Below are 21957 nucleotides of genomic sequence, written 5' to 3' on the forward strand. Positions count from 1 at the left end.
GTAGTGATGTTGGAAGGGTCTGGGGCGGAAGCCATGATTGTTGTCCTTCCCTGTGCCTCTCAGGAACGTCTACAGGCGGAACAGCACACAGTTCTGCCTGCATGTCTTTGACAATATTTTTCACGATTCTCCTCTCCCCCTTCCGAATGCAGGTAATGTTACGTAGGTTAACTTTCTCGTGACATTATCGGGAAGCTTCGAAACGCTTGATATTTGTGAATTTAATGTAGCTTGTTAGCTAGCTAATTTGTTTACTCCGCCTCCGAGGTTTTTTGGTCAGCACTGAAGAGGGTGTGCGTCGCTCTCTGTCTTAAGGCCCAATGGTACACTACCATGAATTTTAACCCCATGTACAGTTGATAGTTAAATGGCTAGCTTCGCGATTTAGGGAACGTTTTTACTATTGTGAAAACGGATGTATTCACAGTTTAGTGGAGGACTTAATAGTGCATCAATTGAAGACTTGAGTGCTCGCGCTCTTTGCCAGCAAGCCTGGCAAACTTATTTTATGTTTATGCGGGTCAGTGCAACTGTTACTTTTGACAGTCGAGTGTCTTGCATGTCTTCCAGTCCAGCTGTCTGTGGCCCCACGCCTGTCCATTTGCGATCAAGAAAATGTATTAAAAATCTTAGCGACCATGTGAGCCATATCGTTGACATGAGCTATTGATCACTCATTTCAGTGGCATTGCATGAATGCAGGAGCTTAACAAAACATATATAGCATTTACAGTTTAATTAATAAACCTGACATCCCAATTTAACTCGTGGAGAGATAGAAAAGCTATGTAATCGAAGCTGAAGCAACTTCGAAACACTTGTTATGAAAGTTTGAATATTTATTTCGACACTTTAAAATGGACTCCAGAACGTTATATAAGTAGCCTGCTTAGTCCCCTAACATTAAATCCTACGAGGACGTGGAGCAACAACATCTGTAGATTGTACAAAGAGGAATTGTTCCATGTCACAATAGATAACGTGCGAAATGTTATTGTTACTGTGTAGGGTACAGTCATTGCCACGTGTTAAATGTGTATGTCCGTAGAATACTTGGAAAAGGCTGTAGTCTGAAGTAACCTTTAGATGACAGGACACATGCTTGCGTATGCAGCTACCAGCTGCAAGCTAACCATTACCCTCCATGGTATTATTTGTGTAGCCAACCTGGTCTTCTGCTTATAATAGTGTTAGGGAAATATTTTCTCTGATGTAAGTTATTTTGATATCTGTAAGCAGATAAATCCTTTTCACGTTTCTCATTTATCACACATATTCATGTCAAATAAATTACTGAATTCAAGGAGCACTACCTTTCAGGTGACTTATGTTTTATTTTATTTTTTTAAACACAGGGTATCCTTTGCTGACCATGTTATGTCAGTAGGTAAAGGAGTCTGTGTTGAGTGTGACTGTGAGCATGTTTTATTATGCAACACGCAGCATTTGCAGTACTTGCTGTACAAGAGAGATGCTTGGCCCCCTTGCTATTGTCATGCTTGCCACATTATAACCACGGGTTATTTTATAAAAAAGGAGAAAAAATACCTGATATTCATAGCTGCACTGTTATTGGTGGCCACATCATGACATGCTGACTGTACAGCTGTGTTGTGGCTGTTGTATGTTTTAGGTACTCTGGTCAACGGTTTAGCAGAATCTGAGGAAGGTACCCTACTTTGTACCAAGGCTCAACTCTTTCTTTATCTCATCCCCCTCTCATTTCTCTCCCCTTAGATTAACAGGTATGCCAAAGGAAAAATATGATCCCCCAGATCCACGGCGAATATACACCATCATGTCGGCTGAGGAAGCGGCCAATGGGAAGAAGTCACATTGGGCAGAATTGGAAATATCTGGTTGGTTTGCTTCACATTTTCTGTGTTTGTGGCTGGTCATGACACCCAATCCATCTTTCAACACTTCCAGCGTAACATTCACGCAGGCCACATTTTCATTCAGTGACGGTGCGATCGGGGATAGTCTGACCTTTGACCTTTCGCTGTTGCTCAGGGAGGGTGCGTAACCTGAGCAGCTCACTATGGACGCTTAGCCACCTGACGGCACTGCACATCAACAACAACAACCTGAGTCGCATCCCGCCCGACATTGCCAAACTCCCCAACCTGGTCTACCTGAACCTGTCGTCCAACAAGCTCCGCAGCCTGCCCGCAGAACTCGGCAACATGGTTTCTCTCAGGTAGTCATGCATTTGTATCATGTATGTTATTTCCATATGTGTGTCACATAAATGGTAGTAACTTCATAGTTATATTGTTATTATACTTTTCTATGGAGATACGACTGGTGTTACTCCATCATTAAAAATATTTTTTTACTAATCAGTGAACTACATTGTTCATTGTCATAGAACTTCGATTGTAGTCAGTGCAGTTCCTTTTTTTTAGTACAAGATTTTCATTTTTTCTCTTTTTTTCTTTAGGGAATTGCTTTTAAACAACAATTGTTTACGAGTTTTGCCTTATGAACTTGGGCGGTTGTTTCGCTTACAAACCCTGGGTCTGAAAGGTGTGTCTCATACTGCATATTCGGAAAGAACCTTGCTATAGAACTTGATTATTTTAATTAGTGTGTCTTATTTTTTTTTACTTAACCTGACTTTTTCCCCCAGGTAACCCCTTATCCCAAGACATCCTTAACCTGTATCAGGAGCCAGATGGAACGAGAAAGCTTTTGAACTACATGCTTGACAATCTAGCAGGTAACTTTTTAGATTAACTTCCAAAATGACATTCTTATCTGCCAATTAAGAGGAATCTTTGCTAATTTACAGAGACATTTAATCTGTTTAAATCCAAATCTAGTCCATCCAGAACAGCTTCCTCAAAGACCGTGGGTCACTTTGAAAGAGCGAGATCCGTTGGCTTCCTCAGGTACATACATTTTTTTAATTGTTACATCTCAATTATGTTTATTTTTTACTTTGACAATTGACATGTTAACTGATCACCACAAAGTGTGTTTCAAACACCAGAGATACAAATAGTCAACTACTGCAAGTGATTGCCTGTCTGAGTCTGAGTTCAATGGCCATTTGTCTATCAATCCCAATGTGTGGTCAACATTTGGTCCCAACACCACGTCGTTTGCCTCCTCAGCTGTGTTCACTGTCATGAGCTACAACGTCCTGTGCGACAAGTACGCCACCCGGCAGCTGTATGGCTACTGCCCCTCCTGGGCTCTGAACTGGGAGTACCGCAAGAAAGGCATCATGGAGGACATCACCAACTGCGATGCTGACATTATCAGTCTGCAGGTAGCTGCCATCGCCAAGTTGTTGAAATCACTGAATATCATATGTTATTGGTTACACAGGTGGGCATTTCTAATGTTAGGTGTATAGAGCAGTACTCTGCTAAAATTGGTCTGTTTTATGTTGTTTTGTGCTGCACTAACCAAATCCATTGCTAAAGTAAGATATTTGAAAAGAGTATTTGGTATACATTATAATATTCAGTTCATATTCACTGTCCTGCCTTTTTGTATTCCTTGGTATAAGTGCAGTGTTTTGAGTGGAAGTTGGTTGCAACCATCTTTGTCTTCCCATAGGAAGTGGAAACGGAACAATACTACACCCTCTTTCTGGAAACACTAAAGGACCGTGGATATGACGGGTACTTCTGTCCAAAGTCTCGTGCCAAACTGGTGTCAGAACAGGAGCGCAAACATGTGGATGGCTGTGCTGTGTTCTTCAAAACTGAGAAGTGAGTAGAACCAAACATGAAAGGTTCCATGCCTCTAGAACCCGTGGCACCCTCTATTCTTGTTCTTAATGTTTTACACATTTTCAGACAACCCATGCTGCCTTCTTCTTCTCATAGGTTTTCCCTGGTGCAGAAACACACAGTTGAGTTTAATCAGGTTGCCATGGCAAACTCGGAGGGCTCAGAGGTCATGCTGAACCGTGTCATGACCAAAGATAACATTGGGGTCGCCGTTCTGCTGGAGGTCAAAAATGAGCTCTTCTCTGGTGGTAAGGGATTTGGTCAGTTCCATGTCACTGAGAAGAGCATGTGTTGAGTGTTTGTATTTCCCACATGTCTGATGTTGCAGTACCAAACTTTGAGCAGTAGATGGCAGGTTCAGACCTAAAACTGATCAGTATAATCAGGGAGAAAACTAAACATGTCTCTCAAACAAATGCCATGTCCAGTCACAGTCTGGCACACAGCACTGTGTGTTACTGGAAAAGATTAATCATTTTTATTTTTACGGTAACCAGTTCTTTCTAACTAAAGATAGTTGGCAGGTTTTGTCATAGATAGTATTCAAAATGACAATGAAATAAAATACAAAGACTCATCATAACGTGTGTATGTTATAACTGTATATGAAGTGGACGGTTTAGATGCACACACTGATTGATTTCAGACACCTGTCTGTCTGACTGACCTATTGTGCACTTGATATTCCTGCAGGTCTGAAGTCCTCACCGGACAAACAGCTCCTCCTGGTGGCCAATGCTCACATGCACTGGGACCCAGAGTTCTCTGACGTGAAGCTGATCCAGACCATGATGTTCCTGTCAGAGCTGAAGAGCATCGCTGAGAGGGCCTCGTCCTCCGTGGGATCGGGCTGCCCGGACTTAGACCCTGCCTCCATCCCCATCGTCCTGTGTGCTGACCTCAACTCCCTGCCAGACTCCGGTATGGCATCGCCTCTCAGCAGACCGCACTAGAGCTTCAGCTAAAATGTATGCCCAGGTTGAAATAATCATTACACGAATATACTAGAGAAGCGATATACCCAAGTCAAGTTACTGAACAGCCATGAGATGCTGTCTCTATGACCTTAGTACCAAAGTAACTTACGAGGGCTCAGGGAAAATTAGTTGGATTTTCGTTTAACATTGAAGCAGATGTGTTACAGGCTCTAGTAACATATAGGGAACATATCAGGGAAAATTAGTTGGATTTTCATTTAACATTGAAGCAGATGTGTTACAGGCTCTAGTAACATAAGCAGATGTGTTACAGGCTCTAGTAACATGTATATCTGCTTCAATGTTAAATGAAAATCCAACTAATTTTCCCTGATATATATATATATATATATATATATATATATATATTATATTATATACATACATAACATATCTAGATGAACTAAAGTGCAGTGAAAATATAAATGATGTTTCATAGGTGTGGTGGAGTATTTGAGCAGCGGGGGAGTAGCGGAGAACCACAAGGACTTCAAGGAGCTTCGCTACAACGAGTGTCTGACCAACTTCAGCTGCAACGGCAAGAGCGGCAAGTCGGACGGCAGCATCACACACAACTTCCAGCTCAAGAGCGCCTATGAGGGCAGCCTGATGCCTTTCACAAACTATACCTACGACTTCAAGGTACTACCCCCCACCCACCCCCACCCACCCACACATTTTAAAGCTACAGATAGACAAGCTCAACAGCGAGAAGATGCGAGAAATAACAATCAGAAACCAATTTTATTGGCCAAGTACGTTGACATACGTAAAGCACTTATTAGCTTTTGCAATAAATACAGTGTAGACAATATAGACACACACCATATACATATAACATTTTTTTCAGTAAGTATACTTCCAATGAGGCTATTTGCATGACATTTTCACCAGACATTAGTATTAACTCAGATAATCCACCCATATAAAATAAATTCAAACATTAAAGTCCATAGGTAGAGTTATGTGCAATAAAGTGGAATAACACAGGAAAAAAGTATTGAACACGCCTGCTGAAATTTCTTAAATACTTTGTGGAAAAGCCTTTATTCGTAATGACAGCTTTAAGGCATTTCCTGTATGATGAAACTAATCAGTCACAGTATTCTGGTGTGAGTTTGGCCCATTCTTTTAAACAGATAGTCCTTTAATATTGAAGATTTCAGGGGTCCCTGTTGTGAATCCTGATCTTTAGTTAACTTTCAAAACTGTTCAATTGAATTAAAGTCAGGGCCTTGATTTCCTTTCTCTGAAATCAATTGAGAGTTTCCTTTGCTGAATGGTTTGGATCATTGTCCTGCTGGAAGGTCTAGCCATGTCTCATCCTCATCATCCTGGTGGATGTAAAGATTCTTCCGGAACAAAATGACTCCATTCATCATTCCTTCAACTGTATGAAGTCTGCTAGTACCATGAGATGAAAAACAGCCCACACCATGATGCCACCACCTCCAAACCTCACTGTTGGTAGGGTATTTTTAGGGTGTTGCACAGTGCCATTTCTCCTCCAAATATGGTGTGTAGTATGACATCCGAAAAGTTAAATTTTTAACCAGAATACATTCTCTCAGTATTTCATAGGATTGTTCAAATGTTGTGTAGCAAACTTTCAACGAGCTTTGACATGTTTTTCTTCAGCAATAGAGTCATGCGGGATGAGCATGCATAGAGGCCATGGCGGTGGAGTGCATTACCTATGATTTTCTCTGTAACAATTGTACCTGCTGCCTCCAAATCTTTCTGGAGCTTTCTCAGAGTGGTCCTTGGCTCTTAGGCTACTCCTCTGACTATCCTTCTGACTTCCTGGTCAGAAATCTTGCAAGGAGATCCTGTGCATGGCCAGTTGATGATGTAGTGATGTTCCTTCCACTTGCAAACAATGGCTCCAATACTGCTTGCTGGATGATTCTAAAGTTTTGAAGTGCATCTGTAACCAGTTCCATTAATATGTTTTGCAACAATAAGGTTGCAAAGATCTTGGGAGAGCTCTTTGCTTTTACCCATCATGAAATGTTTCTTGTGTGACACCTTGCTAACAAAAAACATTTTTATAGCCCAGCAGTATGTACTAACCCAGCTTATATCAATTTGTACAGATAGGAGGGATCATTTCTCTAACTACTTATAGATTCCAGTTTGTTCCTTGCCATTCTTTGCGTTTGTGTACTGCTTTTTCTTAGCGTGTTCAATACTTTTTCCCTGTGCCATTCCACTTTTTCACTCATAACACTACTTTTAGACATTAATGTTTGGATTTTTATATATGTGTGGATTACCTAAGTTAATACTAATGTCCGGTGAAGATTTCATGCGAATAGCCTCACTGGAAGAATACTTACTGAAAAAAATGTTGATGTGTTCAATACTTATTTTCCCCGCTGTATAAGAGATATACACACAATAGAAGAAACAAATAAAGTACAGAATGTAGTATGACCCACCTCCTGCTGTCTGCTTTAACTGTCCTGCAGGGTGTGATTGACTACATCTTCTTCACCAAGACCCACATGAGTGTGCTGGGCCTGCTGGGCCCACTGGAGACCCAGTGGCTGGTGGACAACAACATCACGGGCTGCCCGCACCCCCACATCCCCTCCGACCACTTCTCCCTGCTGGCCCAGCTGGAGTTACACCCACCCCTTCCCCCCCTCAACGGCCTACACCTGCCCGTCCACAGGTAGCGCAGATCCCAGATCCCAGTTAACCCTTTCTTGTACTCTGTACCCCACCTCTCCCGAACACCCTCCCCATCATCCCTTTCTGTTGACGATACCCCCACCAAACCACTGAACAGTCACAACATCACAAACTCAGTCCCACATACACTAAGAGGGGAGTTAAGTCATTTGCCTACTTGCCTACTCCCCGCCCCCTTTCCCCGTTCTACCTTTGCACAAGATTGTAATTTTTTCCATTTGGGGGAAAAAAAGATTAAATGCTTGATACCAAATTAGGGTTGGGATCTCTTACTTACCAGACATTTTGCTGTAAACAACAGAGCAAGACCTGTCAGTCATTGATTTGATCTAGTGTAAAATCAGGCACATTTGTACACTGTGGATTATTAGAAGTTAAACGTTGTGATCTGTTTCAGTCTATACTGGATAACATCACCAACACACTCACGAAAGGAAGTCCCCTAATAAGTGATTTTTTTTTAAAGAAAATGTGTTCATCATTGGCATTCAGCCAAGGCCTTTAAACGTTAAATGTTGTTCCCAACCCCTTCCCCACTGTCCTCCTTATCAATTTTGCTTTTCATGTTTTCATTTTGAATGGAAATGTTTTTAGATAGGGCAACTGCTAACACAGTGGAAGTTTGACTTTCTTTATGTGTATGTGTTTTCTTTCTTGTGCAATGTCAAAACATTTCACCCACCGCTGGTACTTAACAGTATGAAACCTGCTCCTTTTTGTGGTTGCTATGGAGATTAAACAGGATCCCAACCCTCTTGACTAAAACCCAGTTTTTGTTTGTAGCTTGTCTGCACTTTTGTGTTTGGCCCTTTTTATGAAGGTTTCCTCATAACCGCTTGGCCTTTAGATTGCTTGGCATCGTCATGCTACACCTCTCTGGCCATATGATTGGCTTTATCACTACTGGAATTAATGCTTTTTGGAGTATGTTTCAAAAGTTTCCCCCACTGACAGCTGGTGCTAAGAGAAAGACAAAAACAGAGCATAAATTAAATCAGTAGGACCTGGGAGTTTCAGAAAGTTCTAATTAATCTGAATCAAATGTGGCAAGGTTACGAGAGTTCTTGTTTTTTTTCTCTTGCCCAGTCACTGTAGTTTACCATGCTGCTTGGCAATTATCACATTGCCCAACAACGTATCGGTACCCAGAATGTCCCTTGGTGACATTATTTGAAATCAGCAGGGCAGTGCCCTTTTACGATTCTACTGTCTTTCATTTACTTAGGAGCTCAGAGTGAATTCTACAGCCATACGTTTAATTATGTAATGTCAGTAGTCATTCTGTGTAATCTTCTCAGATATTACAGAAAATAAAGAGGATCTTAAAGGTTGTTCAAACAGCTCACATGTTGTTGCAGTATTTGTGAAATATGTAATTCAATTAGTGGGATTGTCATGTGGACTGTGGTTGAGAGGGACCATACACTAGTGTAGTGTGCTTTTGATAGCTTGATGTATTTTTTTATTTATTTTTTTCAATTTGTTGTGAATGAGGTAAATTATCTGGGTATGTTGGGAGGTGAAATGTTACCTTTTCTCACAATATGTGGCCTATGTCCTGTTATATTTAATGATGTTGTATGTGTTCGGTTTGCAATTTAGCTTGAAAAACCAAAGTTTTCCCCTACTGGCACTGCTTTCTCCCTAACACCTGATTGTCTGAGCTGTGAAATGACATGGATTTGAAATGGCTTTTTGTGGTGTGCACTGCTTGAAGTAGAGGCTTTTGCTTTTGCAACCAGCAGTAGTTCAAAGCTGCATTTTACAATTGTGGTTACTCACTCGTCTGACTGAATTTTGCATCATCTTGATAAACTTTTGTTCAATTAAATGCTACACAGTCCTCTTTAACCTCAGAAATTGAATCTCCCTTTTGCACCTGTCAATTGTGAAGACATTCTAGTCAGTATTTACAAAATATTCAAAAATGCATTTATTTCCACCCAACCACACATGTGGACGTTAAAGGTCACGTTTGTCGTTAAGGACCTCTTTGGAAAAAGAAGGTAATGATTAGCCCACAATATTTCCACATTATGTTTCCTAAGTCAATGCGATAACCTGAGCTGTATATTGTTCACAGCAGAGTATATCCATCTGATGTGGCAAGTAGGAATCACAGTGGAAAGAACAAAACCTCCAAGCAGCAACAGAACAGATTCTTTTCATTGTGTGTGTGTTGGGCTCCCACCCACCTCTGCTATGACGCGACGGCATGAGCACGTGTGGTGGAGATGTACAAGCCACCACAACTCAGGCTTCCTCTGAGGAGGGGCTCCACGCAAAGGTCACCCCAGCTTTTGAGCACGCCGTTCAGCCAGAGTGCAGACTTTTTCCATCTTGTAAGGAAAAGTTGAACTTTTATTTCAAACAGCCCCTCAGTGCTGTATAGTGGGATGCCCCCCCCCCCTGATATACGACTAATAGGCCATATGTGGTCAAACCTCATGGGTAATCCTATCCAGTGAAAGTAATGGCACTGAGTGCAATACATGTGTGTATTTCATCCAAACTGTTTGTAAAGTTGTGAAATCGCAGTGCGATTTTGACGTTGAAGTGCTGTTGTCATCTGTTTAGCTCGCCTCTGGCCCGCCTATATCGGATTCAGATACATCGATGTGATTGGTGCAGCTCGACTGCAAGGGCATGGTTAATGAGCAACAGTTATCTTCGGTGTGGATGTCATAAGCACTCTTGATAAGTAAGGAGAGAATGTACATTTAGTGTAGAAACATACGAGTCAGAGTCAGACATTAATAAGACAGTTAGTCAGTAAATGTTGGTGCATTGTGTGATTGCCTTGACAAAGTTAAAGGAAGGCACTTGTGTTGCATCAGATGTGTTCCTAATGCCTTGGCTACACCTTCTACTTAATTACACCATTAACAATTAACCTGCAACCTTACATTGTATGCAACCCCAAGTATTTACTCCGCGATGTGGCTATCCACTTTTGAAGTCAGTGAAGTGTATCACAATGAAGGCAAATTCTGAAATAGCATGCATTTTATATGGATGTTTAAACACAATTGTGTGTGCATACGGACCATATGCTTACAGGTGAGGATGCCCCTGTGTTGACCTTTGTCCAGACCTGTGCCTAGTTTGTACTCTCTCCAACAGCAGCACTGCCTGTGACTCTCAGAAGCTCAAAGACTAGGCCTCCTCCAGCTGCAGAGCAGAGTCTTCCATCACCTCCTCCTCCTCCTCTTCCTCCTCCTCCCCCCCCCCATCTGTGTGTCGTCTTGTCTGCCCAGCACCAGCAGCGAGCTGTCGGGCTGAGCTCAGGTCTCCCTCGATGGAGGGAGCCGGTCCAGTCCGATAGGAACCTCCACTGCCAGCCTCAGTCTATGGGGTCGTACCGCAGTTACGCATTCGTCGAAAGCTAGCACCACCACCGCTGCCATTTGCTGCCGTAACCCTCCCAAGAGCCAGCTTTCACACGCCCCCCCACCCAAACCCCCAATCACATCCCATCCCATCGCAAGCTTCACCAATGACACCGCTCTACACGCTGACTGGACGAAACACTTGTAACTGTCTCATTTCTCATTCTTTTATCAGACAGTGGTGAAGAGTTAAAGATCAGCTCGCAATGACTGCAATCAGTCTGTCAGGCTTTATCCCAGCAGCATGCCTGTTGAAGGATAAATAGTTATGTTGTTTGATGTTTTTTAAAAATCCAGACTTTGTTGATTTTGGCTCCTTTTTGGTACCTTTACGTGTGGATCTCCTTGGGGCAAAGAACTTATGTCATTAGTGCACGTGTTGAGTTTTTGTTCACCCGTTATGACTGATCATGTCAGTCAGTCAGCACCCCCCTCGGCATTACGTGGTGAATTGCATTGAAATTAGTTGCAAAGTCAGTTTGGGAGAAGTAAAGTTATGCCTCTGATGTGTTTTTAAAGGTGCTCTAAGCGATGCCACGAGTTTTTTAGACTAAAACATTTTATGTCACTTACTGCAAACATCACCTAACCAACCGCTGGTTGTAAAAAAATGCAATCTCTGTGGACAGCCCAGGCTCCAAAAATGGCAACAAAAACAAACTGGGCAAATCTAGCCCATAAAAACATAACAAACTGTTCAACTGTTCACTGTCCAGCAAATCACAGACGAGATGCACGTTTAGGAGAGTTTCAATTGCACGGGAGCAGCACGGGAGGAAGTAGCGAGCTAGCTCTCTGTTTAGTTTGAAAGTCAACAGAAGTGACGTTACCCAGCATCGCTTAGAGAACCTTTAATTGAGTTTGTAAATAAACAAACAAAGAAAAAAACTGAATATACCTGGTTGTTAATCTCAAGCACAGCCCTTGTCAATGGCTCCTGAATTCAACTTTTTATCAGCAAAATGCAATAAAATCAAAACTCAGTGTTGCATCTGATGTATGCTGATGTACGATTAGGAACTCTTGGTCTTCGCAAAACAATGAAAAAATAATTTTAAAAAATGATATGGAGTTATAATAATATTGTTCTGTACACGTCCATACTTTGCTTTTCTGGCTAGCCCAGAGTGTTAGCCTGAGTAGCTCCTTGCAGCAGCAGCAGCAGGCAGGAGGGCCCAGGGGCCCAGCCGGCTTTGTGGTATGGTGTGGTGCTGAGCTGCTTGAGTAGCAACAGGGACACGTGCTGACCACTTACTCTGCCTTTCAATGTCAATGTGAACTCCACACACGCGAGGTCTGTAAAAGTGCTGACTTTTTATATATGACACACCCAATTGTTTTGAATGATCAGCAACAAGCTAATACACACTGCAAGGACAATGTTTGTCATTGTCCCCTGTCATGAAGGCAATAAAATTGTCTTTGTAAAAAAATAACAAAAAAGGTCTTGTGATTTGTGCTTCATTTCCTCTCTTCATTCTTCTCAAAAGCAAATCCATTGATATGGTTGAACTGATAGGATATATGTTTGATTCAGAGTTCCTACAAGCAGAATGTCCATTATTGAAATCAATCAATTACTTCAGAGGTTTGACTTTTTTTTAAGAACACCTCTCTTTTCATTCAAATTGTAGTCGTCTAGACAATACATTTGGTTTATTTGCTGGACACATTGGCAACCGATAACCGGTCTTTAAATGTGACTAGGGAAATTTGAAATGAACTCACTGGTATTGTCATAGAAAGTGTTTTTTTGCCACATGCCAAAACATTTACCCAACTCATCACATCAGTAAACCGCCCCGCCTTTAGAAGAAACATGAATGTGCAATAAGCGTAGGCTCGCTTTTTGCCGTCTATGATCCCAAAACCTGTTAATGCTGTTTCCTCGTCTGTGATTGCTGAAGGTTTTCCCCTTGCTGTCTGTAGACTCACACACATCCACGCTGTTGTGTCCATGAAGCGTGACCGTGAAGCGTTATTGTGGCTGTGAGCCTAACACCTCGCCCACTGGTGTGACCTGTCTAATGACAGAGTTTGCCCAGAGGAAAGTTTAGATGCATGTGAGGTGTCTTTGGGTGTACGACAACCTGGTTTGTGTGACATGCTGTTTATAAAAATGGCAGGTTCTGCAGGGGCGGTAAGACAGTCTTGTATTCATCATAGAGAAACTGAGGGATCTCTGTCAAAATAATTTTGGTTCTGGATATTAGTTTTTTAATATGGCCACAAGTGAGCAAATGTCACCATTCCTCAGACTTTAGTCCCGCAAACATTTCATTTATGTTGATTTATTTTGGCATCTTAAACCTAACCATATCTGACATCAGACTGCTTTTTAATGTGTGGGGATAATCAGTGGAATGTTTCAATAAAAAATGGACTTCTATATTGCATTATACTGTACATTCAGTTGTACCTCTCATCTAACTGGCATGAACCATTTTAGATAAACCTCAAATAACCCTTGCCCTGTGGATCCTATTTACCCTAAAGTGTGGCAGATTGTAGAACAGGAAATCTGCAAATAGAAACGGCTCGAGTCGGCACAAGTGGTTGGCAAAAGCACTTACAAGAAAAGAAAACTATTGGTGGAAACCCCACTATGCTATACTTAACTTCTTACATTAAGATTACAGTAAGTCCCTTTTATGATAAAGGTACAAACTGCAGCAGTCAGTGTAAAAAATGTGTTTTGTAATACATAGTATGATTCCAAGTACTATTATCTGCATGTAAAGAAGGCAAGCATCAGTATACAAAAATTATTGCTTGCAAAAGCTATAAATATGAAACCAAAGTACAAACGTTTCGAGATCCATTACTGGCATCCCCATGATATTTCCTCTTTTACCAAGGGGACTTGGACTCTCCTACACTCTGTAATAATAAGCTGTTAAAATCAAAACAAAGTCCAACTGTGTTAGTCAATCCAGAAACTTCCATAAAGAAGGGGATCCCAATCTGACATCTTTTTTTCATTGGGTGCATGTGCTTTTTATGCGACTTCAAAGCAGTCATCATTTCACCGTTAATCATGACAAGCCTCTATAAAGTCAAATGCAGTGGAGAGTAGAGTGGTAGTGAGAGCTTTGTCAGATTCCCGTCCTGGGCCTGAGGGTCTTGGTTTAGTAAATTATATGTCATTTTTTGAAGTCTTGAAACCAAGCTTGCATTATTTATACAATGGTTTAAGGATATCTCCCTTTGTCCCACACTGCAACCTTTTATAGCCTTCTCCTCAGGCTGAGAGTCGAGGTGATTGTGAATGGTGTGTGTGTGTGTGTGTGTGCGTTTGTGTGTGTGTGTGTCTGTGTGTGTGTGTGTGTGTGTGTGTGTGTGTGTGTGTGTGTGTGTGTGTGTGTGTGTGTGTGTGTGTGTGTGTGTTGAATCAGCTTTATTGTGTTGATCCTTGCTGTAGAGAACACCAGTACAAAAACATCATAACGTTTTACCTGTAAATTTAAACATTAGTGACAAGCCAACAATTGCATTTATGAATTTGAACACTATAAGACAATCCAACAATTTTGTTTATACATTTAAACACTATAAGACAAGCCAATAATTCAAATTTCTGGTGTAACTGGGGCTGGTTTGCTTGCAGTCTCTTCATTAAGTTTCTCCAGATGACTCATTGCAGTTGGCGTCTGTTTGTTTGATGACATCATCTGCATCCCTCCAGACGCTATACTGTAAGCACAGATCACTGTGTGGGTGCAAGAAGCGGCAAAATGGCTTTTCCTTACTAAGATGTTCAGAGTTTGTTTCGTTATGGTAATGGTGATGGTGAATTTACTGATGGGAGCGTGGCAGCCTAGGACTCAAGTGATACATCATGTTTTGTTCTTAGTCAAAAGATTAAAAAAATTATAAGCCTTTTCTGACTGGATGGAGGAGCTAGAAAGTCAACAGTTAAATAGAAACTTAAAAGGATGATCATTTGAAGAGCCATGGTTCCAGTGACTTCTTGAATGCCAAATGCAACTATGAACTTTTAATCAGGGATGGACTGGGATGAAAAAAGGCCCTGGACTTTCTTCCAAATAGGCCCACCATACCATTCATGCGCACACACACATTAGCTGTCTATCATGATACATTGTCACAGTACTATGGCAATGGAAGTACCACATTCAAAATAACCAGTCAGATTTCAGTCAGAAAAATTATCATGATTGATTATTGATTATTATTTTGCCTCGTGCCTTCATTCATATAAGTAGCCTAAACTAACAGGGACATCATACTGTATACCATTATGGTAAATGGGGGTCTATCAATAAATGGCCTTGAGTGTCCATCTTTTTAAGACCAAGGGCTTCTACACACAGTTGCGTTCCGTCAACGCGTTCCCGATGGTAGCTATGCAAATGACTTGAAGTATAACCGTAATTTGATTGGCTGGTGCCATCCATAGATTGGCTTGATTGGCCGGTGCCGTCCGTCGGTGCATCAACAGCTGAACTTCTCAACGCGAGCGATGGGAGCAACGCAACGTAACGGACCCACAATTCAGTTCGGCAAAGGATGACGTAAGCCCATGTAAAGTGAACGGGATGCGTCTCCAGCACTGCAACACACGCAACTGTATGTATGAGCCATATCAGACATTGCACATAGACATGCATCCAAAGCCAACAACTTGGGGTGCGTTTCCCAAAACCATAGTTGCTAACTAAGTTAGCTAACTAAGTTAGCAACTTAGGTCAGGTTGGTGCACAGTACATCTCATCAAGATGTGTATGGATCTAAGGGCTGCCAGGTGTTTAAATCAGCTTGGAGTGAGATTTGATGACTGAGAATATGCATGTATAGCGTGGCAAAGACAAATTCAACACACCTAAATAGATGTGGACTAGTGATGGTAAAGTGTACAGGAGCAGAGCTCCACAAAGGTTTGCCACAAATTGTTTGGTCATCAATTGCATATTACATACAGAAGTCCTATTGCTATTTGCAAGAAAACACATTTTTATAAGCGTTTCAACTGAAAATACACAACTGTATACTTTAAGTTTACTCTAGGTGACCTTGCCAGAACAGTGATCAAAAACATACTCCGCTAAACATCCCTACAGCAGTGTGTGTGTGTGTGTGTGTGTGTGTGTGTGTGTGTGTGTGTGTGTTTTGTAGCCAGAAATGCATCTATTTTTTTTTTACATTTTGACATTTTGACATGTCTGCCCTTGCCTGTGCAGCTTGTTTTCTGGGGAAGTGTTAAGATAGTTTAGGCCAGTGGTCTCAACAGAGTCAGACAAGTAGAAAATGCGACTCATTCTTCCTCATTCAATAATGAGGCAACAAACTGTCTGTTTTGCGCAATGACAAAAAACAATCTAAAGTGTCATTACATAAATGAGTTGTAAAGATTACATTCACATTCATTCATTTAGCAGACAAGCGACGTACACATGTCAATTAAATTGAAGGCCATTGACACAACAGCTATAGCTGGGAATCGAACCCCCAACTTTTCAGGCTACTGCATGCTAGTCCAGCTCCTTATCCACTACACTACCTTGGCCCAGACAGAAACCCCTACAACTATGCAAAAGTTTCTGTTTTCTTCTACTACACACTGTTAAGCATTTATTAAACATCTGTAAACTATTATTAAATGCTGTATTCTTCGTTTGTAAAGCATTATTCCTACATTAATTCTCATCTGTAAATCATGTTTACACACAGTTAAAAATGGTTTGTTCATAGTAAACACGCATATCTATATTATATTTTTGAATTGACTGTTAATACCACTGCGCAGAGGTAGTGTAGTGGATAGGGAGCCAGGTTAACGTGCAGTAACCCATAAAGTTAGGGCTTCAAGCCCTGGCTTCCACCAATGTGGCCTTGCCCTTTAATTTCATTGGCATGTGTAAGTCGCTTTGGGTGAAAGTTTTGGCTAAATGAATAAATGCAAGAGTAAACTTTATAACACATTTGTAAATGTGTTGCAAGGCATAAAACTTATCACCCTGTACACATCTGACTTCTGCTACAACACGAGTCATGCCACATGCAGAAGTTTTCTGACGATACTGGAATTGTGGGGTGTATCAGGAACGGGCAGGAGGAGTACAGGAGCCTGGTGGAGGACTTTGTGCAATGGAGATGGTGGTGGATTTCCGCAGGTCTAAGCCCACTCTGCTACCAGTCCCCATTGATGGGGTCAATGTGGAGGTGGTAAGCACCTACAAATATCTGGGTCTCCACCTGGACAATAAACTGGACTGGTCAGCCAACACTGATGCACTCTACAAGAAAGGGCAGAGCAGGCTGTACTTCCTGAGGAGGCTGCAGTCCTTCAATGTGTGCAGCAAGCTCCTCAGGATGTTCTACCAGTCTGTTGTTGCCAGCGTCCTCTTCTATGCAGTGGTATGCTGGGGAGGAAGCAAAGAAGAAGGATGCGGGGAGACTTGACAGGCTGGTAAGGAAAGCTGGCTCTGTGGGAGTGCATCACTTCAATATCTGACAAAAGGACCCTGAACAAACTGATCAACATCTTGGACAATGAGTGTCACCCACTCCACAGCACTATTGTTAAGCAGAAGAGCCTGATCAGCTGGAGACTTCGCTCACTGCCTTGCACAACAGACAGACTGAGGAAGTCATTTGTCCCCAGGGCCATTGAACTGTCCAATGCTTCACTTAAGGGAAGAGGAGAGATAGACTTCTCTGCATAGGCTGTCTGCCTCTTCACCCCCTCCATGTTTGGAAACTGTCTGTCCACTAGCCACTTTTTACCACTGTCTTCTGCCTCACTGTTTGCGTGCTATATTAGCACATTAGCACATATGCATAACCCCTCCCTCCATGCCACAGCCGAACTGTGGCCACACTTATACCTTTTCTTAAAATAGTTATATATATAGATATATAGACTTATTCTTGCACTGTTGGACTTACTCATTTGCACTATCACCATGACCACTATCACCATTGCACTATCACCGTGACACTCACTCACACAGAGCACCTTACCTTACCTTACTATGCACAGAGAATCACAGGCTCAGTCCCTGCCTCAGTCATTGCAAGCGCCTCTTGATTGATTAATCACCATGTGGATACTGATTTTAGAATTGATTTAGATTAAGTGTTAGTTAGTATAATTTGTATTTTAGTATATTTAGTATATTCTTTATCTTCTACTGTCCTTATTGCTTAGTTGTGTTTTTATATACTTTTAATTACTTTTTCTGCTGTTAGTGAATGTGTGTGTGTGTTGTCTGTATGCTACTGAGACCTTGAATTTCCCCTAGGGATCAATAAAGTATCTATCTATCTATCTATCTATCTATCTATTAGGAAGTGGTTTATAAAATATGTATCCTCACCCTAACTAATCATTAGTGCATGTGTATGTAACAACTGTTAAATAATGGAAATATTACTTAATCAAAAACATTATTGCGTTATTTATTAAGTATTAACAATAATGTATAAACATATTTTAGATATAGGCTTATTTGAAACTATTTATAACTGTGTGAACAAATGCTTTACTGATGATAAATTATGTATGAACAAGAAATTACTAATGATGAACAAACCATTAACTAATAAGTAACAAAGGCTTAATAAATGATGAATTGTGTGTAGTATAAAGTGTTACCAAATACTTACAAGTAGTTTATAACTCACTTAAAAATATATTGTAAATTCTTAATAAACCATTTACAAGGAATTACTAAATGGTTAGTTATACATTCAGTAGCCATCAGATAACATTAAAATACAAATAAATTAATGGTATCTAATGAGACTAGATGTACCGCAGAGCAGTACAAAATATGACCGCCGCCCAGTCCAGCACATTTTTTCCACAAAAATAAATCACGCTGAAAAGCCTATATGATTCTAACTGTCTCACTAAATTGCATTATCCACACTCAATTCTCACTGATATCTGCTAGACAACAAGTACCAAAACATGATTAGTTCATAGATTTCACATGTAAAATTAATTTTATACAACCCCACCTCCATCTTGCCTGTTCATAATTCTGAGAAATTCTTGAATTGTGTGCATGTGTGCATGTACATGTTTATGTTATGTGTGTGTGTGTGTGTGTGTGTGTGTGTGTGTGTGTGTGTGTGTGTGTGTGTGCTTGTGTGTGTGCCTGTGTATGTGCCTGTGCAAGCGTACATATGTCTACTGTGTGAGTATGTGTCATACGTATGATTACTGTGAATGTATGTGTGTGTGTGTGTATCTGTTTATGCACATGTGTGTACATGAAATGGGTTAACATGACCCCTGGAGGCAAACATACAGAAAAAAATGGTCATCCTAGTCCCTACAGTTCTCAAGATATTCACAGAGAACTGTGTCTGCCCTACCCTCCTTTCGGGGGTCCAGTCCAGCGGGGGGGCTACAGATCAAAACGAAAAACGATGGTTCCATGCTATCCATGTGGGGTTACATGCCCACCAAGTTTCGTGTACCCCGGTCTTTCAGTGTCCCGGGAATCATTGACGGAAATTAGGGCATGCAAAAAAGAAAAAATCTGACTAAACCTATATGACCGCCGCTTCGCTGCGCGGCGGTCATAATAAGTAAAGAGTTAACTTACCATTTAGTAATACCTTGAAAATGGTTTATTAAGCATTTACAAAATGAGTTTTAAGTAACTTATAAACTAATTGTAAGTAATTTATTAATGTTATAGTAAATAGCTAACAAACCATTTATTAACACCTTGTAAATGTTTTGTTAATACACCTTATTAGTGTTATTGAAATGTATTATATGTATGATAATGTGCTATATAAATAAATGTGACTTTGACTTAGATTTTTTGACTTTGAATAACTTCCACGCACACTTCATAAATGTTGGAAAAGCTGAAACATATACTGACGCTCATAAAAGATGACAGTGAGAGTCATTCAAGTTGTTCAAGGAAACGATGATACAGTGAGAGTGTGCATGCTTACCCCTTCCTTCCTGCATATGCTAACACACAAAATGCCTCAGCTGCCCAGTGTGTGACTTTGTCATGATCCAGTTATTGAAGCTACACAAAGAATTCCTCTTGTCGTCATTTTTCAATGTATTGAATACCCATTAAGCGCTAAGGGGGTACCCAGGTCAGATAAAGCCTGATAATTCCTAAAAGAGTGGTTCACAATAAGTACCACCTCAGAAAACCATTGGCTCTCCAAGTACCACCATTATGACCAGCATTAAAATACAATAGTGTAGGCCAATTTAACATCAATTTACATATTTTACATTGTGCATACTGTACCACTGATTTAAACAATACATCTATGACTGTATATAGATCAGAGAGAGAGAGAAGTCCTCTGATAAGATGTCATTTGGTCCCCTTGGCCAGGCACTTGTGAATATTGTGAACTCCGATCAAAGCAAGATGGAGAAACAGAAGCATATGAACCTTTGTGTTCATGTTTTATTTGTTTATTTATTTATTCGACAGTTCTTCACAGTAATTATAAACATGGAATAGAAGTAGAAAATAGCAAAATATCAAAAAAGTAGAAAAATATTATTTCAAAAAGGTCTCTGAAGATAAATGGGAACAAATGTAAATGAGTCTATAGACTGTCCCTACATAAGTATAGGCCATTACCCTGTCGTGCAGGTTACATTGTCAACAAGAGTAACAAGTTTAAAATACAAACATTCATGTTCATTACACTAAAGGTCCATCAAGCATGGTTAAAATGTTTCCATTAGACTAATGTGTCTTTTTCAAGAGTATGAAAATCAATGGTGCTTCAAAGCCTCTTCAAACTCTTGTCCCAATGTCCTTTACATCTTATTGAGCAGTGGAGGCAGTTGCGGGGATCTGTGTAGTGTTGACATTTTCCTTACTATTGAAGAAAGTAACAGAAATAAAAATCAATCTATTTGCATTTTAATAGATAAACATTGACAATTTAGTATAAGTGTAAATTGCTATACCTGCTCACAAACTTGCTAATGACTTTGTGGATCCACTTGACCTCAGGTGCGATACAAACCATGTTCTCGTTCTTCAGTGTAATACTGAAAAAAATGAAGGAAAAAAGCATATATTTGAATTGATTGATTTGATATATTTAACACTCCACTTATAGAATACAAGTACAGTACTATCTACTAGCTCACTTACATTATCTCTGTCTGCCGACAATAGGCTCCCGGGGACATAATCTCCAGTTTCTTGAAGTGCTTGGGGCTGATGAAGTTATGGGTGGTGCGACGACAGCGGCACCACCTTGGGATATCCCCTGGCAAAGCTATAAAGAGATTATAAAGATTATACTGATGTATAAGATTATAGAGATTATAAAGATGTTATGTACAGGTGATCATATGATTCCAGGGTTTTTGCGTGGCATCTATTTCTTTTGAATCAGGTGTGAAAATGTCTCTGCTAGCAACCATAGAATATATATTATAAATGAATCATGTAATGGTAATCAAATAATTAAACAATTAAACTAGTCTTAATATTGTCAGAAGGAAGGAGGGATGCAATTTTACAAAGTGCTTTGCCATTTACCACATAATTCAGTTGCTAAGTTTTCTAGAGAAGACAGAGGTTAAATGTTGCTAAGTTGTCTAGAGCAGACAGAGGTTAAATGCCTTACCGAGTGTTAGAGTCAGGCCGCAGAGCACAAGAGCGGCCAGCAGCACGTGGGATTGGAGGGCCATCTCTGTTGGTTAATTAGCTTGGACGGGAGCTGTGCTGGTTGGGCTGCGTGTGCTGTGGTGTCCCCTTGATGATGCACTAGCTGGAGAATGCCCTTAAGGGTGCAGCCTCATGGTTTATAAACACTACAAAGAGGGAAGTGAATCTGACTCATCTGAACTCAGTCTGATATCTTGGGGGGTGCAGGGGTGGGGGTGGGTTTTTTTTTTTTTTAAATGAACTGCAGAAGAGCCATGTGCTGAATATTTAAATTCCCTATTAATTCCCTGCACAGATTCTGAAATGTTAGGTTTAAATTATATTATGATATAGGATCGCTGAATTAAAAAAACTAGTTGCAATAAGTTGGATCAAGAACTTATAGAATTAATTTATAATTTTACTTCTATAGTATTTTCATGTTCTATAAAATACTATAGACTATAACTAGACTATAACATTTGTCCTTTGGTAAGCCTTACTGATACCACATACCACT

The 21957-nt window shown here is 40.6% G+C and overlaps 2 protein-coding genes across 5 annotated transcripts; one reads left to right on the plus strand and one right to left on the minus strand.

Moving 5' to 3' along the window:
• The first annotated feature begins 21 nt into the window (after nucleotides 1-21).
• On the plus strand, nucleotides 22-12253 carry cnot6l (CCR4-NOT transcription complex, subunit 6-like). 4 transcript variants are annotated; one of them, XM_076271084.1, is made up of 13 exons: nucleotides 22-152; nucleotides 1738-1859; nucleotides 2014-2200; nucleotides 2444-2529; nucleotides 2633-2722; nucleotides 2826-2894; nucleotides 3120-3277; nucleotides 3571-3725; nucleotides 3843-3994; nucleotides 4440-4667; nucleotides 5163-5365; nucleotides 7195-7400; nucleotides 10481-12253. In XM_076271084.1, exons 2-13 carry the CDS (start codon nucleotides 1748-1750, stop codon nucleotides 10482-10484), a joined length of 1650 nt encoding a protein of 549 aa, XP_076127199.1. In that variant the 5' UTR covers nucleotides 22-152; nucleotides 1738-1747; the 3' UTR covers nucleotides 10485-12253. The 4 variants fall into 4 exon arrangements, with proteins under 4 accessions (XP_076127199.1, XP_076127197.1, XP_076127198.1 ...); XM_076271082.1 differs by having other exon boundaries at nucleotides 10544-12252; XM_076271083.1 differs by lacking the exon at nucleotides 10481-12253 and having other exon boundaries at nucleotides 23-152; nucleotides 7195-8765.
• Nucleotides 12254-20217: 7964 nt separating this feature from the next.
• Nucleotides 20218-21568, minus strand: cxcl13 (chemokine (C-X-C motif) ligand 13). Its single transcript, XM_076270106.1, has 4 exons — nucleotides 21418-21568; nucleotides 20937-21063; nucleotides 20747-20830; nucleotides 20218-20655 (listed from the first exon to the last, which is right to left on the minus strand). The coding sequence occupies exons 1-4, from the start codon at nucleotides 21479-21481 to the stop codon at nucleotides 20601-20603; spliced, it is 330 nt and encodes a 109-aa protein (XP_076126221.1). The 5' UTR covers nucleotides 21482-21568; the 3' UTR covers nucleotides 20218-20600.
• Between the last annotated feature and the right edge of the window lie 389 nt (nucleotides 21569-21957).

The sequence above is a fragment of the Alosa pseudoharengus genome, unplaced genomic scaffold (genome assembly GCF_046254945.1).
Source record: "Alosa pseudoharengus isolate Yale_2024_CS ecotype anadromous, Long Island Sound unplaced genomic scaffold, YU_APseudo_1.1 YU_APseudo_1.1_scf_6, whole genome shotgun sequence".
Taxonomy (NCBI): Eukaryota; Metazoa; Chordata; class Actinopteri; order Clupeiformes; family Clupeidae; genus Alosa; species Alosa pseudoharengus.